General features: G+C 38.5%; 1 protein-coding gene across 1 annotated transcript in view; it reads left to right on the forward strand.

Annotated features, from left to right (window-relative positions):
- Window positions 1–9,465, forward strand: part of LOC107551663 (POU domain, class 2, transcription factor 2-like) — a 42,242-nt gene extending 32,777 nt beyond the window's left edge. Inside the window, exons 9-17 of the mRNA XM_016233360.1 lie at window positions 464–601; window positions 696–837; window positions 2,138–2,286; window positions 2,898–3,089; window positions 5,571–5,619; window positions 5,695–5,734; window positions 5,910–5,972; window positions 8,211–8,284; window positions 8,507–9,465. Of these exons, the coding sequence (XP_016088846.1) occupies window positions 464–601; window positions 696–837; window positions 2,138–2,286; window positions 2,898–3,089; window positions 5,571–5,619; window positions 5,695–5,734; window positions 5,910–5,972; window positions 8,211–8,284; window positions 8,507–8,808 (1,149 nt within the window). The 3' untranslated portion in view covers window positions 8,809–9,465. The remainder of the gene's footprint in view (window positions 1–463; window positions 602–695; window positions 838–2,137; window positions 2,287–2,897; window positions 3,090–5,570; window positions 5,620–5,694; window positions 5,735–5,909; window positions 5,973–8,210; window positions 8,285–8,506) is intronic.
- The last annotated feature ends 429 nt before the right edge of the window (window positions 9,466–9,894 follow it).

Below are 9,894 nucleotides of genomic sequence, written 5' to 3' on the forward strand. Positions count from 1 at the left end.
TTAAATAAATGCTGTTCTGTTGAACTTTCTAGTCTTCAAAGAATGCTGAAAAAAGCATTACTTAAGCATAAGTAATAATAAATATTAATATGAACTGTTTTCAACATTGATTATAATAAGAAATGTTTCTTGAGCACCAAATCAACATATTAGAATGATTTCTGAATGATCATATGACATTGATGACTGGAGTAAAGGCTACTGAAAATTCAGCAGTTTCGTCATCACAGGAATAATTATGTTTTACAGTGTATTAAGATAGAAAACAGTTTCAAAATGTAATAGTATTTCACAATATTACTGTTTTTGTTGTATTTTAATCATATAAATGCAACCTCAGTGAGCATAGAATTTCTTTAAAAACAAAAAATGTTTGACAGTAGTGTGTGTACATTCTGTGCTATCATATTTGCATCTGACACTCACGTTCGAGTCTTGTATGTGTGTGTCTGGTTTGTGGCAGAGGGAGAAGGTTGCAGAGAGCAGCGTGAACACAGTGACTCCGGTGACCACTCATCCCGAAGAGCCCAGTGATCTGGAGGAACTGGAGCAATTTGCCCGCACATTCAAACAGAGAAGGATCAAACTGGGCTTCACACAGGTACACACACATAAACACACACACACACACACACACACTCAGAAGATTTGTATTTGCCTGTATAGTAATGCTTTGTCTCTGTTTCTCTCTACAGGGAGATGTGGGATTGGCCATGGGGAAGCTCTATGGGAACGATTTCAGTCAGACCACCATCTCTCGATTTGAGGCGCTCAATCTCAGCTTCAAGAACATGTGCAAACTTAAACCTCTGTTGGAGAAGTGGCTGACTGACGCAGGTAACCGTCACAAACAGCTGCATTAGACATTACAGCTGTCAATCAAACCTAGTGCTTAAAGGGACAGTCCACCCAATTCTGAACATTTTAATTTTGTTCCAAACCTGTATGACATTTTCTTCACAAAAGACATTTAGAAGAATGTTGGCAACCAAACAGTTTCAATTCCTATTGCATAGGAATTGTTCATACAACTAAGTTGCATTTTTTGTTCATACAATGGAAGCCAACATTCTTCAACATTCATCTTCCACAGAAGAAAGAATGTCATACAGGTTTGGAACGATATGAGCAGTGTTGGGGGTAACGCATTACAAGTAACGTGAGTTACGTAATCAGATTACTTTTTTCAAGTAACTAGTAAAGTAACGCATTACTTTTTAATTTACAAGAGAATATCTGAGTTACTTCTTCAAATAAGTAACGCAAGTTACTTTTTTTTTCCAATTTATTGATTGACAGCTCTCCTGTCCCCATGTTGAGAGATATCAGAAGATGTTACTGTAGTTCTAAAATAAATATGAATATGCATTAATTCATCTCACTCACACAAAAAAACACAGATTCAGTATTCCTCAAAATGAATAAAAATAATGCAACTCAGAATATGACGCAAACCTGCAATAATTAAATGTTAAACAACACAAATATCCTTTATGTATTTAATCCCATTCTATTAACCAATGTCTTTGCTTCTGACCTTCGATGATCCAGTTCAACCATACTAATCAGCAAAAATTACTCTAGACAAACATTTGCATGTCTTTTTTTATTGCTGACGTGTGTTGAAATGTCTTCTTCTGCATTCTACTGTACGGACGTAAATTTACTTTCCCTTCAGCCTGAGGCTTATTCATTTCACTTTTGGTGTGAAAAGGCTTTTATATTTGCCAAAATATAACTTTTTTATTTTAAAAACAAACAAGCAAGCCCTGTCCAGATTTAAAAAGTAATGCAAAAGTAACGTAACGCATTACTTTCCATAAAAAGTAACTAAGTAACGTAATTAGTTACTTTTTTATGGAGTAACGCAATATTGTAATGCATTACTTTTAAAAGTAACTTTCCCCAACACTGGATATGAGGGTGAATAAATGATCATTTTTTGGGTGAACTATCCCTTTAACTTCCAATCAATCTCAAAACCATGTTCATGTACATACATTAAAACTACAGTTTAAGTGGCATTCAGGCCACATCATTATAAAAAAAATTTAATGTAAAAAATGTGATATGGCAGTATATAAAACATTTTGTGCTTGATATAATAAGCATAAAATGTTTTTAATGGTTTACTTAGAAACAATGACGATGGACAGCATCTTGCCAAGTCCCAGTGCTCTTTCCTCTCCCTTGCTGGGGTTTGAGGGCCTGCCTGGCCGCCGTAGGAAGAAACGCACCAGCATTGAGACCAACATCCGCGTCGCTCTGGAACGCAGCTTCATCACGGTCAGAACACATGATCACTTGACACATGACCATTGCACGACATACATTACCGGTTAAAAGTTTGGGGTTGGATTTTATTTGTTTCCAAAAGAAGGCTGTTATGCTCACCAAGGATGCATTGGTTCGTTATAAATGCAGTATAAACAGTAATATTATTAAGTGTTATTACAATATAAAACAATACATTTTTATTTTAATATTTTCTAAAATGTAATTTATTCATGTGATAGTAAAGATTAACTTTTATTGGCCATTGCTCCAGTGATCAGTGTCACATGATTCTTCAGAAATCAATATGTTGATTTGGTGCTCAAGAAACATTTCTTATCACAGTTTAAATAGTTGTGCTGCTTAATATTTTTGTAGAAACTTTGAAGCATTTTTTCAGGATTCTTTGATTGATAGAAAGTTAAAAATAACAGCATTTTTAAAAAATACAAATCTTTTGTTACTGTCACTTTTTTATCCTTTTTTTCAGTTGAATGCATCCTTGCTGAATCATTTCTGTTAAGTTCTGACCCCAAACTTTGAAGTGGTAGTAGATAACTAAACGCTTCCGAAATTTATGTCCTTAAATAATCCTAAACCACAGTTCTGTTTTCGGCATTCAGAACCAGAAGCCTGCCTCAGAGGAGATCCTGCTCATCGCCGAAAAGCTCAATATGGAGAAGGAGGTGATCCGCGTCTGGTTCTGCAACCGCCGACAGAAAGAGAAACGTATTAACCCCTCCAGTGCCACCCCTCCCTTGCCCAGCCAACCCCAGCCCACCTTGCACAAACCCCTCTGCTACAGCCCGCACATGGTACGACCCGGCTTGCTCCCTTGGCCCATACCCCCGTCTCCAACCACCCTGTGCCACAACACTACTAGTTTCTCCTGCATGAGCATATGATAATAATCATTCCCATAATGGTGCATATATCATTCACTCCTGAATGTGGTTTCACCCACCCTGCATTGCTTTGCATTTTAATGTGTAATAATTCATATCTTCATAGCCAATATTTACAACTAGTTCACTGTCATTGACTACGTTTACATGGACATCAGTAATCGAATTATTTACCTTATTCTAAATAAGCCAATATTATGATTATGGTGTTTACATGAGTTGCTTTTAGAATATTCCTTTCATGTTCCTGTTTTACATGTTATAGTACATAGATCGATTAATGGCACACGTCATTATGTCCCCACGTGACGACATCCGACGTCCCCTCCGTAATTTCACGTATAAACATATAGTTCGTCTTCGTGATGATGCCATGTACAGGTTTGGGTGTTTCATTTTTAATTTTATGAAAGCTTCAAGTGCAGTTAATTATTTGAACGTGCATACAGACGATGACGGTGTGGAAGCTCTTTTATTTGCCGTCAAACGGTTGAACACTGCCGTGTGTGTATCCTGTCGCAAAGTGCGGCGAAAAGTCCTACACGACGGTAATAATGTGATTAAGGTGTACCATTGCACGACATACATTACCGGTTAAAAGTTTGGGGTTGGATTTTATTTGTTTCCAAAAGAAGGCTGTTATGCTCACCAAGGATGCATTGGTTCGTTATAAATGCAGTATAAACAGTAATATTATTAAGTGTTATTACAATATAAAACAATACATTTTTATTTTAATATTTTCTAAAATGTAATTTATTCATGTGATAGTAAAGATTAACTTTTATTGGCCATTGCTCCAGTGATCAGTGTCACATGATTCTTCAGAAATCAATATGTTGATTTGGTGCTCAAGAAACATTTCTTATCACAGTTTAAATAGTTGTGCTGCTTAATATTTTTGTAGAAACTTTGAAGCATTTTTTCAGGATTCTTTGATTGATAGAAAGTTAAAAATAACAGCATTTTTAAAAAATACAAATCTTTTGTTACTGTCACTTTTTTATCCTTTTTTTCAGTTGAATGCATCCTTGCTGAATCATTTCTGTTAAGTTCTGACCCCAAACTTTGAAGTGGTAGTAGATAACTAAACGCTTCCGAAATTTATGTCCTTAAATAATCCTAAACCACAGTTCTGTTTTCGGCATTCAGAACCAGAAGCCTGCCTCAGAGGAGATCCTGCTCATCGCCGAAAAGCTCAATATGGAGAAGGAGGTGATCCGCGTCTGGTTCTGCAACCGCCGACAGAAAGAGAAACGTATTAACCCCTCCAGTGCCACCCCTCCCTTGCCCAGCCAACCCCAGCCCACCTTGCACAAACCCCTCTGCTACAGCCCGCACATGGTACGACCCGGCTTGCTCCCTTGGCCCATACCCCCGTCTCCAACCACCCTGTGCCACAACACTACTAGTTTCTCCTGCATGAGCATATGATAATAATCATTCCCATAATGGTGCATATATCATTCACTCCTGAATGTGGTTTCACCCACCCTGCATTGCTTTGCATTTTAATGTGTAATAATTCATATCTTCATAGCCAATATTTACAACTAGTTCACTGTCATTGACTACGTTTACATGGACATCAGTAATCGAATTATTTACCTTATTCTAAATAAGCCAATATTATGATTATGGTGTTTACATGAGTTGCTTTTAGAATATTCCTTTCATGTTCCTGTTTTACATGTTATAGTACATAGATCGATTAATGGCACACGTCATTATGTCCCCACGTGACGACATCCGACGTCCCCTCCGTAATTTCACGTATAAACATATAGTTCGTCTTCGTGATGATGCCATGTACAGGTTTGGGTGTTTCATTTTTAATTTTATGAAAGCTTCATGTGCAGTTAATTATTTGAACGTGCATACAGACGATGACGGTGTGGAAGCTCTTTTATTTGCCGTCAAACGGTTGAACACTGCCGTGTGTGTATCCTGTCGCAAAGTGCGGCGAAAAGTCCTACACGACGGTAATAATGTGATTAAGGTGTGTACATGTCTTTAAATAGGAATTACTCCACATGTCTTAATTTGATTTCTATTTACTTCGATTATGACTTTAGCCAGATTAAGGTAATCAAAAATCTCTGTTTACATGGTAGATTCTTAAGCAGAGTATTGTCTTAATCGTATTAAAATATGAGTATTGTTGTCCATTTAAACGTACTCATTGTCATAATACTATAGGGCATTCAGCCTCTGTTTCTAATTCTTTAGGAGGAATATTGCATGATTTCACTTTCAAACTCAGTATTTTGGTAAATTCACAAACAGAGCACAAGCCTTCCACCAGCCTCTCTCCTTTCTCAACCTCCATTACTCTCTGTCCATCATGTTTCCCTTTTGACCTGTGACATCATATCCACGTCTTCCTTACAGATGACCAGTCAGGGACCATCGCAGACAGTGAGCAGTCTCGGTACAGCAGGTAGGGCACAGAAGTGGACATCTGCTGATCAGAGATACATATAATTATATTATATATATATATATATATATATATATACCCCTCCGACTCACAGTACACTAAGTCTGAACACAGGGTGAGTTGATTTCTCTCTCTCACACACACACGTACACGCACACACACACATGCACACATCCACTCAGCACATACTCATCACCTTTTACTCCCTGTGGCTCAGCAAATGTAGGTAACTGCAGTGTTTGTGTGTGTGTGCAAATGTATTTTTGTGTGTGTGGTTTTGTCATCCACAGTTCATGGCATAAAAAGAATGGTGACGTTTCTAACTACATCAATGACTTTGCTGCACATTTGAGGTGAATACAACCAGCAGAGTCTGTGTTCTTACACACACATATACACACATAAATATAAAATACACACACACACACACTTTCACATAAAAAAATATTTGTTATTGTCAAGTATAGGAAAATGTGAATTAGGAAAGGTGAATTCTGGTAAATTGACCTTGATATTGAGACAATTGTGTATGACAATGTAATATGTATATGCACATACATAATGTGTATGCGCAGTTGTATTATTATCAATTAAATACATTATTAATTATAATTAGTGTTATAGAACTTAATTTATTATAATTTGTAAAATATTATTTGCAAATATTAATTATAAATTATATATTTGTTTTGATACTACAAAAATATATATATTTAATTTTTTTATTTAAATTTTAGTTTTTTATTTATTTACATTTCTTATTTTTTAAGGGCTTCTTCTTTTTCTTTTTTACGATTTTGCATATTTGTTCAAAAGATTTGGTCAAATCGCACTACATCTTAGCATAAGGATTGTTACGTACTGATGCGTCACTGAGGTGTGCTGGTGTGTGGCCTGCATATAAGAAAAAACTTATTTACTCTGCAAAGACCTGTTTTCTTGCACTGTTTTTCAAGCTCTTAACTAGGGGTGTAAATCAGATGGTTCGTCACGATACGATATCGATTCTCATATTCAGCGATACGATATTTGCCGATACTTCAAAACATTCTACGATACGATTCAATACAGAAGAATATCGATAGATATATCAATATTATTATATTATATACCTATTTTAAACAACCATCTACATTTTTATTAACTCACAAATGCAACCAAAACATATAACATGAACATTTATCTTAAATTTTCACATCCTGTTCCTCAATTGGGACATTCACAAAAAGTCACACACAAGATCAGTAATCTTAAGATATGACAACAGTCAAGACAGGTTTCTGAAAGATTTGTCTTTCAGGTTTGTGGTAGGTGTAGACGTTAAAGGTGCAATAGGTGATTGTCTTCAGAATTTTTTTTGTATATCCTGGTTGAAATTCTCTTCACATCCCGATAGTAATCATTAAGTTAAGTGGTCCAAATGTATTTATCTGTATTTATATATTCTGTGGAAGGCGTAGGACCAAGAAATGTTCGTCCAATCAAAACGCTCGATCCGAGAGTTTTAATTCGCTTTCCTACCTGCCTGTCAACATATGTATCTGCATACCTCTGCGCACCCTGTTCGCGCAGACAGTTCACGCATGCTGTGCAGACAGAGCGAGAATGGCAGCCAAACATCAACAACCCGATCTTCCTTCCTGGTATTGTAGTACTTTTAAAGTCTTCGCACCGGTGAATGACACATGATGTAGCCCACCGGTTCCCAGTTCCAGTCCTCGTGCCCCCCGCTTTGCATATTTTGCATGTCTCGCTTAGTTAACACACCCGATTCAGATAACCAGCTCGTTAGAAGTGAGCTACGTGCATGAACTGTGTTCCGATCGATATGATCCCTACACAGTGTTCATTGCTCCCTACTCTCTGAGCAGGGGAAATCCATTTACGTTTACTTCACTTCGGAACATGGGCTGGAATTGGGAACCGCTTATGTAGCCTATTGTAGTCATGTTGTCTCTGGTATTCTGGTCTGCGAGCTTATATGCCTTCAGGGGCGTAGCTTTGGACGGCGATTGCAGGGAGGGTGGGATGTTCGCTTTCAGTGCTATCAGGCTAATGTTAGCATTTTCCAAGATCTCCTACTGCACCTTTAATAAACGATAATTTTACAGGTAGCATTTTTCGTTGGCGAATTGTACTACCCACTGTTTTAATGTGAGGTAGCAAAATCTGACAGGGTTGCACAAAACGACAGAACACAGGCAGAGGATTCTGCAGCCTTCCTCGAACAGTTATGTTCACGATTTCTGATTTACTTAATGTATACTGAGTGAGGGGGGCTGTGATTGGATGATGACAGGTATCGGTGATCATTCTCAAGTGATCAGCACTGCTGCTGTTTTATCAGTCAGTGGTTAGATCAGCGTAGCAGTTAAAAAATGGGACAAGGGAGGTCACGTACGGGACAAATCAATTAGGCCTAAAATAAGGGACGTCCCGGCTAATACGGGACAGTTGGCAACCCTAGTTACACCCCTACTCTTAACTATGCTTCTAAATGTTTTCTCTTTTTCCCTTCCTCTTCCCTGTATTTCTGTTTTCCGTTTCTGTCTGTGTGTTTTGTGGGTTGGTTATTTGTTTGTGTGACCCAGGAATACGATGAGGGGACTTAACACAGGAATGAGCCAAGCTCTTCTTGTCAGCAACCCACTTGCTACTATCCAAGGTTTGTGTGAAAGAGAGGGCGAGAGAGACACTAATGACTCTACCACCTCATATCAGTCATGTGTTACTGTGTCCTCTCTGTTTGAGTGTTTGTTTATGTCCTTCTACTCCTTTTCACCCCTTTTCACATCTGCTCATCAGTTCACATGCTAGTGTATCCTGTTTAATGCGTTACATGTCAGTTTTGTTGATGTTTGTGAGTAATACTGTGTTTCTTTCACAGCTCTAGCAGCCAGTGGTGGCCAGCTGCCCATTTCCAGTCTTGAGGGCAGCAGCAAGGTGTTAATTGGGGGTTCTGGAGGCCAAGGAGCAGGTCTCCCCTCTTCCCTCTTTCTCAACCACTCCTCTTTGTTGCCCATGGCAACAGGCACCGGCATGGGATTGGGCAGTTCAGTTCTTGCCAGAACCTCATTTCCTGTCACAGGCGGCATGAGTCCCTCCCCTTGCTCGAGCCCCATCTCTTCCTGCTCTTCCGGTGATTTGCTACACAGCCCACACTCGATTGGAGGGGCTAAAATCGAGTGACGTTGCCCAAGGCCAATCACAGGAGGAGGAGAAGGAGGAGATGAAACCTTACCTGTCAACCAAAGCATCTCTTGATCCCCTCGCTCCCTTTCGTTCCCTCTTGTTCACACTCTCTCTCTTCCGCTCTCCCGCTCTACTGATGCCAAAAATATACAGAGTAAAAGAGGGGAGAGATGGAGAGATGGAGTGGAAGCAGGAAGGAAGAGGAGAGGAGGGAAAACGAAACCAAAAAAACACCATGCGGCTTAGCTGGACGCAGCCAAATACATAAATAAAAGGAGAATAATAAACTATGTAGTGCAGTAAGAAGAGGACAAAGAGATCCTTGAGCACCAAAAACAACAAAGAGAACAAACTTTACTGTGTGTTAAAGAACGCTTTGAAGCATACATGTGGAGTACTGAATGCCAAAAAGTATAATGGAACTTTGAGAGTCTCACTATGACAAAAAAATACAAGCATACCAAAATCTCAAATACCAAAAACAAACACCAAAAATACGGATGGAAAAGCTTTATCCAAAGGACCTGTAAATAGCCAACCGTCCAGGACCAGACCCAGTGACAACAATCCAGCCATCTCTGAGCTCATCATCTTATCTGCCATGCAATCACATCATGTTTTTTATGATTTCATTTTAATCATGAACGAGCCAGACTCCCAACGCTGTTGTGTTTCTCTGGTTGTTCCTCATTCTTATCTGTTTTTTTTCTCAGAAGTAGCAGATTTGACCATCTGTCTTTAATGAATGTTTCAGTACATATGATCATCATCATCATTCCATGTCTTATCGAGCATATAGAGAGGATTGGGTGTTTGGTCTTTGATGGTCATCATATTAGCACTGCATAGCTTGATGCACTTGTTTGTCCGATGACATGAATGTCATATAGTGTAATAAAAGTGAGACCAAGCTCCTCTCTAGCTTTCACACCTCTAGTTAAGTGTAAATACTCTAATTTCTCTCTTAATAATTAAGTGCTTGTATCCTTCCTCATTCCATTTCATGCCTTCCTCACTCAATTTCTCCCTTTTGAATACCAAAGCGATCCATTCATACATGATCAGTTCATCGTTCACAAGATG

The sequence above is a fragment of the Sinocyclocheilus grahami genome, unplaced genomic scaffold (genome assembly GCF_001515645.1).
Source record: "Sinocyclocheilus grahami isolate Dianchi unplaced genomic scaffold, SAMN03320097.WGS_v1.1 scaffold429.1, whole genome shotgun sequence".
Classification (NCBI taxonomy): domain Eukaryota; kingdom Metazoa; phylum Chordata; class Actinopteri; order Cypriniformes; family Cyprinidae; genus Sinocyclocheilus; species Sinocyclocheilus grahami.